Below are 12,148 nucleotides of genomic sequence, written 5' to 3' on the forward strand. Positions count from 1 at the left end.
TGCAGCCATTAAATTAAAAGACCCTTGCTCCTTGGAAGAAAAGTTATGACCAACCTAGACAGCTTATTATAAAGGAGAGACGTTAATTTGCCAACAAAGGTCCATCTAGTCAAAGCTGTGGTTTATCTAGTAGTCATGTATGGATGTGAGAGTTGGATTATAAAGAAAGCTGAGTGCTGAAGAATTTAAGCTTTTGAACTGTGGTGTTGGAGAAGACTCTTGAGAGTCCTTTGGACTGCAAGGAGATCCAACCAGTCCATCCTAAAGGAAATCAGTCCTGAATATTCATTAGAAGGACTGATGTTGAAGCTGAAACTCCAATACTTTGGCCAGCTGATGCAATGAACTGACTCATTAGAAAAGACCCTCATGCTGGGCAAGATTGAAGGCGGGAGGAGAAGGGAATGACAGAGGATGAGGTGGTTGGATGGCATCACCAACTCAAAGGACATGAGTTTGAGTAAACTCTGGGAGTTGGTGATGGACAGGAAGGCCTGGTGTGTTAGAGCCCAGGGGTCACAAAGAGTGAGTGACTGAACTGAACCAGTTCTCAGACTATACAGACACAACTGTGTCCCACAGTTAAGTCAGTTCTGACACTGTCTGCCTGGAGTTTTTGTTAGACCTTGTTATAGGTCAAGGGCAGTCCCACAATACTACCCCTTCTTCTCAACTTCAGAAGCCAGTGGTGAGTCTAGGTGGTTACCTGTTTTTCTTACAGACTGATCACAAATCAGGCTTCCCATAACCTCCTCCTTGGGTTTTGGTAATTTTCTAGAGTGGCTTACAGCTCAGGAAAACAGCTTACTCAACTAGATCACTAGTTTATTATAAAAGGATTCAACTCCAGAACAGCCAGATGGAAGAGATGCAGAGAGCAAGGTAGGGGGAGGGGCAGGGGCTTCCAGGCCTCTCCAGGTGAGTCGCCCTCCCCACACCTGCACAGGTTCACTAGCCGGGAAGCTCTGTGAACCCCATCCTGTTGGTTTTTTTATTGAGCCTTCATAGAAACATACTTTAGTCAAGACGGGTTAATGCATTGGCCATTGGCAGTTCAGCTGTTTCCAGTCCTTCTCCCTAGACATGGCAGGGTGTGGCTGAAAATGCCAACCCTTTAATCAGGTGTTTGGTTTTTCTGACAGATGAATTCACTAAGACTCAGGTGTAGTTGAAAGGGGCCTGTGATAATTATCAAAAGAGACTTCTTCACTCTTACCTTAAAGCACCTAAGGGTTTTGGGAGTTCTGTGCCAGCAACATCATGAAGACTAAATACATATTCTAATTATAAGTCACAACATCAAGGTTCATACACGCTGTGGTGTGTGTGAGAATTTCCTTCCTTTTTAAGGCTGAGTGATATTTCATTGTATGTCTATACCACACTTTGTTTATTCATTCCAGAAACATTTCTTTGAATGCATTTATTTTCTTCATATATATGCATATGGGCTTCATGTATGGAAAAATGACTGAAGTTATTCATTTCCCTCTTGAACTGATACCTGCTTATTGGCTGATTCAAAATTTATTTATTTGAGGGATAAACAAAGTAAGTGTTGACTTCTTGCTTATGTATTTTTCTCTGTGCATCAGTTTACTGCTGCGTAACTGTCCTTCAGGCCAGGAGAAGAATGTGCTTTACTTTTCCTTTTTCTTTACTTTTCCCTGCTCTTAACAAAACAGGATTCCTCAGGGCCAGCCTAGCAGCAGACCAGACACTGGGGAGCCTGGGGCTGTCATCTCAGTAGCCTGGCAGCTTTGTGCCCGTCATCTGTGCTCACCTCCACTGACCAGTACTGGCCACTAGCTCAGGGTATCTCGCGGTGGGGTGGGGTCTCTCCCAGGAAGGCCCCCCAGGGTCCTGCTCCATTCCAGCTGGAGACCTTCCCACAGCGCCCTGGTTTGGTCCTGATGAGGGCAGGGTGCCCTGAGGGCAGGCTGCTATCTCCTTCTGCCAGCTGTCTCTGGTCTTCACCACAGCTGAGGGGCGTTTCTGCTGCAGCCTGCCCCTCCCTCTCCACCTTCTGGGTGGGGACTCGAGCTCAGAGCGCGCCCTCTGGTAGACTTGGCAGCCCAGTGCGGAACAAGGGCGCCTGGGGTCCTGCGCCCCGCGCCTTGCGGTTCCCCCACCGGCTCCATCAGCGGCGCCTGCGGCCTGGCCTCTCACCTGCGTGTGGCCCCCGGCTGCCCCCTACCCCACGTCCCCGGCCCGCGCGGGTCCAAGCTGGCAAGATGGGGCCGGTGTCCCCTGAGGAAAAGCCCAACCCGCTGCAGGACGCGAACTTCTGCTCCCGGCTGTTTTCCTGGTGAGCCCCGCCTGGCCTGAGACACCCCGCCGCCTCAGGCCAGTGCCTGAGCTGCGCCTTGCAGGGGCTGAGGATCGAGGGTCAGGGCGAGGGAGCGCTTCCCGATGGCTGCTTGTAGCGGTGGGGTCTTCCCCACGCCGGCCGCGTGGTCCCTGTCTGAGTCCTCTGGGTGAGGTGGCGGGAAGGGGTAGCAGGAACGGGAAGAGGGACCTGGTCTCAGGGCTCAGGGTCTCCCTGCCTAGCAGCTCGCTGCCCCGTCAGCCTCCTTAGTCCCTGGGAGCAGGAGGGGCAGCGGGAGCAGGAGGCAGGGAGGCAGAGAACCCAGCCTGCCCAGGGCGTCACCGCCAGCGGGAGAAGAACCTGACCCTGCAGCCATCCTTAGCCGCCTTTCCCAGTACAGCGCTGGATTCATAGTTCTGCACTAATTCTTACTTCCCCCACTAAGCAAACAGCCCTGAACCGCTTCCTTTATCTAATTAGTGCTCTGCTCCTGTTGCCATCTTCCAATAGTGTCCCCTCCTTTCCCCACATTCCTTGGGTGACAGCTGAGTCCAACCGCACTGGGTTCCCTTGTCCCTGTGTCTGTGACCATGTCTCCTTGCCTCCCTCTTTCTCTCCGTGGGCATCTCTCACTGTACATCCTGGTATCTAGTTGTGACACATTTTATGTGTGTAAGAACACTGTTGTTCTTTATTTAATGAATGGGGACATAATTCTTGAACCCATTTTGCTTTTACTTGGGATACATTGGGAGGACTGGAGGATGTATTTGACCAGCCCCTTACCTAATTGTGAATGTCTCTGCTTCCACCTTTGAGAGTCACCCTGGGAATGGGGTCCCTGAAGCCTATGGGGTCTTATCTGCATCTCTAGCCTTTCCAGAAGCAGTGCATGGTATTGATGCAGGTGGTCCTGCCCAGGAGTCCTCTGGTCCTGAAACCACTGAAGGGTCCCTAAGCTGGGAGGAAACTCACAGATGAGATGGGATTCAGAGATATGAAGCTCTTAACTGAAGTTTTCCATCTGGTAGCTGCTGCTGCTGCTGCTGCTGCTCCTACTGCTGCTAAGTCGCTTCAGTCATGTCTGACTGTGCGACCCCATAGACGGCAGCCCACCAGGCTCCCCTGTCCCTGGGATTCTCCACACTGAAGTGTGTTGTCATTTCTTTCTCCAATGCATGAAAGTGCAAAGTGAAAGTGAAGTTGCTCAGTTGTGTCCGACTCTTAGCGACCCCATGGACTGCAGCCTACCAGGCTCCTCTGTCCATGGGATTTTCCAAGAGTACTGGAGTGGGGTGCCATTGCCTTCTCCACCATCTGGTAGCTGGGACCACTAACTAGGTGGGGTGGAACCTTTGTGTTTAATCACACTTGAGTGATTATCTTATCTTTTGTTCCTGGACCCTAAACCTTCATCTTTCCCAGGCATTCTGGTATTTCCTTTGTTGTTATGTGGGAGGACCTTGCGGATCTCCAAGAAACAGAAACTCCTGTGCATGTTTTGATGGTGGTGTATTCAGTGTATGTGGCTACATCTCTTGGCCGTTTGATAGCCCTTGAGGAAAAAGGATCAAGAAGGAAAAATATGGGTGTGGGATTCCCTGTTGACTCAGTGGTAAAGAATTTGCCTGCCATAGCAAGAGCCCAAGAGACCTGGGTTTGATCTCTGGGTGGGGAAGGTCCCCTGGAGGAGGAAATAGCAATCCACTTGAGTATTCTTGCCTGAGAAATCCCATGGACAGAGGAGCCTGGCAGGCTATAGTCCATGGGGTTGCAAAAGAGTGGATATGACTAAGTGGCTAAATAGCAACAACTGTAAATGATACCAAAGTAGAGCCACCTCTTCTAACTTCAGGCAGGGCAAGGAACTCTCCAGGGATGTTCTATTTGTGGAATTTCAAAAGGTGTGTGTATGGAAATGGGAAGATGAGGACTTCTCATTGATTTGGGTAGACCCCCATTTCCAATTTTCCTGCTGAATTGGAAGGAGCTATTACCTCTTATTTTACATGTGAAGTCACTTAAGCAGAGAGTTTGAGTAATTTTTTTTAAACTTTATTTTATATTGGAGTATAGCCAATTTACAATGTTGTGATAGTCTCGTGTGGACAGGAAATGGACTCCGTCATAGTCGCTCAGTTGTGTCTGACTTCGAGACCCCATGGACTGCAGCCTACCAGGCTCCTCCATCCATGGGATTTTCCAGGCAAGAGTACTGGAGTGGGGTGCCATTGCCTTCTCCGATACATGTATCCATTCTCCCCCAAATTCTAAGAGTTTAAGTAACTTGCCTGCGTCACACAGCTTAATAGTGAAAGTTGGACCCCAAATCAGGAGTCTGGCTCCCGAGTTTGTGTTGCCCTGTATGTAACTGCTATTTTGAGCCGCTTCTCTTTGGATACTTGTTCTTAAATGCAGGGAGAAGGCAAATGCAAACACACCTTTGGTCTTGTAGGCAGGAGTTTCTCAAGGGAAGTTCTTAAAGTTCTTGCTGTTGGAGATGATGCTCGTGAAACATCTCTATAATCAAGGTTTAGGGCAGCTGTTCTTAGAGTATGGCTCTCAGACCTGCTGCATCCTTGTCACCTGGGAGCTTGTTAGAAATGCAAATCTCCCTCTCAAGTCCTTTTAGACCAATTCTGTAAGTTTAGAAATGGTGAGGGTGGGGTTAAACAAGCTCCAGGAGATTCTGATGGAAGGTGGAGGCTGGCTTCTGCTTTAAGCCTCTCCTCCCACTGGCGTTGTTCCTTCAGTGCTAACTTTTAAAAGAGGTCCAGACTTTGTGATGTTAGTTGGTGACCAAAATTGCCATCCTGTTTGTAAAGTCTGAGGTACCCTTGTGATTTCCTTGTGTCCTCCACTCACTGTCCTGGGAAATTGAAATGAGTCCAGGCAGGAAGTGCTGCCCAGAGACAAGGCCCACCTTGTAGAGAAATGGAGTTTTCATCTTCTCATTGGGTGTTTGCTTTTCTTCTCACATTTCATCTGCTTTCTCAGCTTGTAAATGATGCCAGTAACTAGCTTACTGACTTTATACAAATGACCACACTGAGGTTTTAGTGTTTTCACAGCACAGGTAGGACTGAGAGTTTAATTGTGAATTTTAGAATATATAATTTTCTATTTCTATAAAAAACTTTATAGAAGAAGAAGGGCCTCCCAGATAGGTGGCACAGAGGTAAAGAATCTACCTGCCAGTGCCAGAGACACAAGAGATGTAGGTTTGATTCTTGGGTTAGAAAGATCCCCAGTGTAAGAAATGGCAACCCACACCATTATTGTTGCATAGAGAATCCCATGGACAGAGGAGCCTGGTGGGCTACAGTCCATAGCATTGCAAAGAGTTGGACATAACTGAGCACATACAAGAAGAAAGGAATAAGGATTTGTTTTTATTAGCCAGGTCTACCTGCTAATATTTTGATTATTAGAAATCTTTCCATATCTGCACATGCACAATTTTTTTTTAAAATTATAGCTCATATTTTTTAGGCTTGATTTTTATTGGAGTAAGTTGCTTAACCATGTTATGTTAGTTATGCACTGCAACGAGACACCAGCTCACACATGGGAAACAAAAGGAAGAAACAATAGTGTTGGCAAGGATGTGGAGAAACTGGAGCTCTGCACACTGGCGGGTGGGGTTGCAAAATGGTGCATCACAAAGGACAAAGATTTTATGATTTGATTTATGTGAAATCCTCAGAGCAGTCAAATTCAAAGAGAAACAAAGTGGCCTCGTGGTTGCCAGGAGCTGGGGGCAAGGGAAGTGGGGAGTTAGTGTTTGATAGCACACCAGTACAGGATGAAAAGTGTGCTGGAAACTGGTTGCATGGTAATGTGAAGATAGTTACCAATAATGAACTGTGTGCTTGAAAAATCATCAAGATAGTAAATTTTATGTTGTGTGCATTTCCCACAGTTTAAAAAAATGTAATGCAAAACAAAAATGGCACCTGATGTGCCTCATTTGGAAGTGTTCCTGTGTTAGATTCTAGACTTTGCCACTTCCTGGTTATATGACCATGAACCAGCCACATAACCTCTCAGTACTGGCCTTGGGAAAGTGGGGTGAAGACCTGGAGAGAACACCTCCCTGGGATGCTGAGAGGGTCGGTGATGCTCTGAACAGGGCAAAGTCCCCCCAGACAAAGAGCAGTCATCACCACCAGAGTGCTCCAGTAATCCCATGTGGTCCCCGGTAGAAATCCTCTGATAACTTTGATAGATGAGGTTACAATAGCAACAGCCCCCAACAGGAAGAAGAGGGACTCCTCTCCTTTCCTGGCAAGGATTCAGGCAATGAAAAGCCATGACTCTGTAAGAGCCCTCCCAACCTCCTCTTCCCCTCTGTAAAAGTGCTCTCCGGCTCTGGCACTTTGGGGACTTACACTTGGCTCTCCACAAATGCAGACCTCAAACTGCCATTCTCTGCTGATTCTGAATAAGCCCATCTTTGCTGAAGAAATATCTGACAGTCTATTTGTTTCAGGTCAACAGAGGGTAGGGAATCAACACACTGGGGGACCCATGGAAGACTCCGGGTGGAAAATTATCCACTTGCTACCTCTGAAAGGACACTAGTCTCAGGCTGATCAGGTGCAGAACTACAAAGACCAAAAAAATCAAGAGTAAACTACAGGAGATAAACTTAAATTTGTTAGGCAGTTTGTTTTGCTGTAAGGACATACCAGTAAATTTGACTATACCTTTGGGATGTTTTACTTCTTGCTTGAGGCTGTGGTTATTGTATAAAGTTACCAAAACTCATCAAACTAAACATTCCCTGGGAACAGGTCAAGGTCAGAGAAAGCGCCCTGGAGAGCTCACCCAGCCTCTATCTACAGTGTGTGCATTTCTGACTGTTAATGAAGAATAACAGGTGGTATTCTGAAAATGGTGCAAAGAATCATAGTTTGAAATTAAACATTTCTATCCATTCACAATCGATAGTTACTGAGGGCCTAGCAGGACAAACCTCCCTAAATGATCTCAGCACTCGGCCAGTTCACATCCCCCCTCATGTCATTAGCTTCTCTGAGAAGTGTCTCCAGAGAGTCTGTCTCGATACCAAACAGTTTCCACATCCACACTCCCTTTGCAAGGGGACAGTTCACTGACAGAGACATGGCCAGTGTCAGGGGAGCAAGAATTTAACAGCTTCCTGATGGGCCAAATGCATCTGGTCCGAGACCCTGCCCCACCCTCATCCCTGGGGACAGGTCCTGCACTCACCCCCAACCTGCTGGCATCTGGGACGAGGGTGGAGAGAAATGCAGAGCTCACCCCAGAGGCTGCTGTAAGGACAGAGTCTCAAAGGACTGGACAGTCCAGTCCCCAGCTGGACATGCTTCATTAACTGGGCTTCTTATTTCCAATAGTGAGGAATAAGAAAAAGTCAGTAAACCATAATGGGAGAATGGACTGTTTTAGGAAAAAATGGGGCCTATCCTATATCAAAAACTAAAAAAAAAAAAAAATCTAGCTGCCTTTACTGTTAAAAATAAAATTAGAAGAAATCTGTAATAAAACACTGAGATTTAGATGACCTTAGGATATACTACAGAAGATATACTACAAAAGCAGCAGGAGAAATGAAAAAGAAAAGCTTGATTTTATTTAATGATATATAATTTTAAACCTCTAAAAGAACAAATGAAAATCTGAAAAAGTATTATGTGTACGATTACAACTTATTTCAAAAATATAAATGCTCTATAGAAAATATATTAATAGACATTTGAAGAGAGACAAATGATCAAGAGACATAAAAAGTGTTCCATCTTCACAAATCAAATGGCAACCCACTCTTGTATTCTTTCCTGGAAAATCCCAGGGACAGAGGAGTCTGACAGGCTATAGTCCATAGGGTTGCAAAGAGTCTAACAGGACTGAATGACTAAGCATGCATAAGTCAAATTAATTCAAATTAAAACTCCTTGAATTATTTTTAACTTTAGGTCCAGAAAAACTATAATTCAGGTACTCAAAGTTGACAATGAAATAAGCTCACAAAGGGCTGTTAAGAAGGCAGATTAATCTGAACCTAACGGAAAACAATTCAGCCCTTATTCTACTTCTGGGAATTTGGGAAAAGGAAAGATGCATCAAAATATATGATCATAGATGTGCATCACATCCTAATTAGCAATAAACTGCATTAAACAAAAGTGAAAGACTGCATACATTTCAATTAAATACCACATTCCGACAGAAACAGACTCAGACTTTAGAGAATGAACTTATGGCTGTCAGGAAGAGTAAAGGGGGAAAGGGATAGTTAGGGAGTTTGGTAGGGACATGTACATATCGCTGTATTTAGGATGGAGATTCATGGGGTCTCAAAGAGTTGGACGCGACTGAGTGACTGAACTCAACCGACAAGAACCGACTGTATTGGACAGGGAACTGCTCAATGTTACGCGGCAGCTTGGATGGGAGGGGCTTTGAGGGAGAATGGATACACGTGTGTGTATGCCTCAGTCCCTTTGCCGTCTTCCTGAAACTATCACGTTGTCCGTTGGATATACTCCTTTACAAAATAAAAAGTTTAATTAAAATATAAATACCACATTTTCAACATTACTTAATGCTATAAATAAATGTTAAACTTTCCCATCGAAAGTTAGGAAGGAATCTGGATCCAAAGATATTTTGATGTTGAGTATCTTTTCCTCTTCAAGCAGAATTTTAAAAAGGTTCTTTGTGGGCTTCCTTGTTGCTCAGGTGGTAAAAAAATCTGGCTGTAATGCAGGAGAACCTAGTTCAATCCCTGAGTCAGAAAAATCCCCTGGAGAAGGGAATGGCTACCCACTCCTGTATTCTTGCCTCGAGAATTTTATGGACAGACCATGGGGTCACAAAGAGTTGGACACAACTGAGTGACTAATGCTTTCACTTTGGGGCAAGATGTCATCATCTGGGTAAGTCCCAGTGCTGATTCCCTGAGCATTTTCTGTAGGGGACAACTGTGGAATAAATCACCCAACATGTGTCAAACCTGCTTAGTGGTAAAGCTCCTAGATGTGCACCATTGTTTTGGAAGGTAACTGAGACCTAGAGATCGTGGAGCTGCTGAACTGGAGTGGAGACATGGAGCAGAGGACAGCTGAGGCCCTGGGTGCTCAGCACCACAGCTGGGACTAGAGTCCAGTCTTCTGACTCCTGGACCAGGGCACCAAGATACCCAGATTAGCAAAATCTGAAGTTCAGTCTATCTTATTGCTTCTTTAATGAGTCATGGATATTCATACATTCAACAAATAGTTCTTGAGCATCTGTACCCATGTTGTCATAGGAATAACAGGAGAGAAGAAATGTGATCTCTGTCGTTGCTGTTATTCAGTCACTCAGCCACGTCCGACTTTGTGACCCCATGGACCAGCACACCAGGCTTCCTTGTCCTTTACTCTCTCTCATAGTTTGCTCAACTTCATGTCTATTGAGCTGGTGATGTTATCTAACCATCTCATCTTCTGCTCTCTTCTCCTCCTTTTGCCTTCAATCTTTCCCAGCATCTGAGTCTTTTCCAATCAGTTAGCTCTTTGCATCAGGTTGGCCAAAGTATTAGAACTTCAGCATCAGGCCTTCCAATGAATATTCAGGGTTGATTTCCTTTAGGACTGACTGGTTTGATCTCTATCCACAGGTTATTATGGTCTGGCCTTGGAAATTTCCTTACCCTGGCACATAAGTAAAATGGTGTTTACCAATGGACTATCTTTGCATTCTAACTACTATCATTTAAATAATGCATAATCAATCTGAAGAGGTTTTTTGGTGGGATCATCTGTACAGTTACTGTTATTTTTCCCTTTATAATAAATAATTGCAGAGAGATAAATTGTGATTATGTAAATATCATCTTCTACTTCAAGCTTTCACACACTTTTTAAAATTTCCATTGATGATTTTCTGACTTGATCCTTTTTTTCTGAATTGTTAAACATTTTTATTGGGCAGACTTATAACTTTACAGGACATGCAGTGTAAAATATCAGTAAGCATATAAAATTTCAGCAGTCTTTTGGACCAGCACTTGATTTGCACCTGGGACTAAGCATCTATCTAGATCAGACATGTCTTGGGACACATAGTTTACAAATTGAATCACAAAACAATTTCCCAAGGGCTTCTCCTCATATAAAGAAAAAAATATCTTATACTTGAAAATTATTCAGTATAGTACATTTTCAGTTATGTACACAGCTTAAAAGTAACTGATTACTCCTTTTATATTTGTTTGGATTTGTTTGCAAGAGCTTACCTTTCTCTCCTGTTTACGTAGCACTATGGATTCATGGATTCTTTCATTATTTACTGGGTTAAGGTTCATTGCCATTTGATTGTTTTGATGCTCTAAGTATCCCCGATTTGTCTAGCAAGAGCCATTTGAGCTTCTCTGTCCTTCTACACATCCTCATCATTCCTTGAGTGCTTCCTTATTTTATGGCACAAGATGTCCTAGACCCATCTTGGACTTTCTCTGCCTGTTGGTCTTGGCCTGTAGAAAGTGAGGCTTTTGCCAGGGTTGCCTGGGACTGTGCTCACCACGGCTCATACTAGTTATGCACAGCCCCCACAGAAATTCTCCTTTTGCAGCCACTGTTGTGTCTGGACTGGCCCTTGAGTTTCTTAGGATTGTGAGACACGTCTCAGAAACAACCTTCAGTTCAGTTCAGTTCAGTTCAGTTCAGTCTCTCAGTCGTGTCCGATTCTTTGTGACCCCATGAATCGCAGCACGCCAGGCCTCCCTGTTCATCACCAACTCCCGGAGTTCACTCAGACTGAAGTCCGTCGAGTCCATGATGCCATCCAGCCATCTCATCCTCGGTCGTCCCTTCTCCTCCTGCCCCCAATCCCTCCCAGCATCAGGGTCTTTTCCAATGAGTCAACTTTTCACATGAGATGGCCAAAGTACTGGAGTTTCAGCTTTAGCATCATTCCTTCCAAAGAAATTTTAGGGTTGATCTTCAGAATGGACTGGTTGGATCTCCTTGCAGTCCAAGGGACTCTCAAGAGTCTTCTCCAACACCACAGTTCAAAAGCATCAATTCTTTGGCACTCAGCCTTCTTCACAGTCCAAATCTCACATCCATACATGACTACTGGAAAAAAACATAGCCTTGAATAGAAGGATGTTAGTTGGCAAAGTAATATCTCTGCTTTTTTTGAATATACTATCTAGGTTAGTCATAACTTTTCTTCCAAGGAGTAAGCGTCTTTTAATTTCATGGCTGCAGTCACCATCTGCAGTGATTTTGGAGCCCAAAAATATAAAATCTGACACTGTTTCCACTGTTTCCCATCTATTTCCCATGGAGTGATGGGACCGGATGCCATGATCTTCATTTTCTGAATGTTGAGTTTTAAGCCAGCTTTTTCACTCTCTTTCACTTTCATCAAGAAGCTTTTTAGCTCCTCTTCACTTTCTGTCATAAGGGTGGTGTCATCTGCATATACGAGGTTATTGATATTTCTCCCAGCTATCTTGATTTCAGCTTGTGTTTCTTCTAGTCCAGAGTTTCTCATGCTGTACTCTGCATAGAAGTTAAAGAAGCAGGGTGACAATATACAGCCTTGATGTACTCCTTTTCCTATTTGGAACCAGTCCATTGTTCCATGTCCAGTTCTAAGTGTTGCTTCCTGACCTGCATACAAATTTCTCAAGACGCAGGTCAGGTGGTCTGGTATTCCCATCTCTTTCAGAAATTTCCACAGTAGATTGTGATCCACACAGTCAAAGGCTTTGGCATAGTCAACAAAGCAGAAATAGATGTTTTTTTTCTGGAACTCTCTTGCTTTTTCCATGATCCAGTGCATGTTGGCAATTTGATCTCT

The 12,148-nt window shown here is 44.7% G+C and overlaps 1 protein-coding gene across 2 annotated transcripts in view; it reads left to right on the plus strand.

Moving 5' to 3' along the window:
* Positions 1–12,148, plus strand: part of LOC106991387 (ATP-binding cassette sub-family C member 4-like) — a 589,015-nt gene that overhangs the window by 166,102 nt on the left and 410,765 nt on the right. The window contains exon 1 of one of the 2 annotated variants that reach the window (XM_042255004.2): positions 1,884–2,308. The exons of the other annotated variant lie outside the window; for it this stretch is intronic. Within the exon in view, the coding sequence (XP_042110938.2) occupies positions 1,914–2,308 (395 nt within the window). The 5' untranslated portion in view covers positions 1,884–1,913. Of the gene's footprint in view, positions 1–1,883; positions 2,309–12,148 lie in introns of those variants that run through there. 2 annotated transcript variants of the gene reach the window in all.

The sequence above is a fragment of the Ovis aries genome, chromosome 10 (genome assembly GCF_016772045.2).
Source record: "Ovis aries strain OAR_USU_Benz2616 breed Rambouillet chromosome 10, ARS-UI_Ramb_v3.0, whole genome shotgun sequence".
NCBI lineage: Eukaryota > Metazoa > Chordata > Mammalia > Artiodactyla > Bovidae > Ovis > Ovis aries.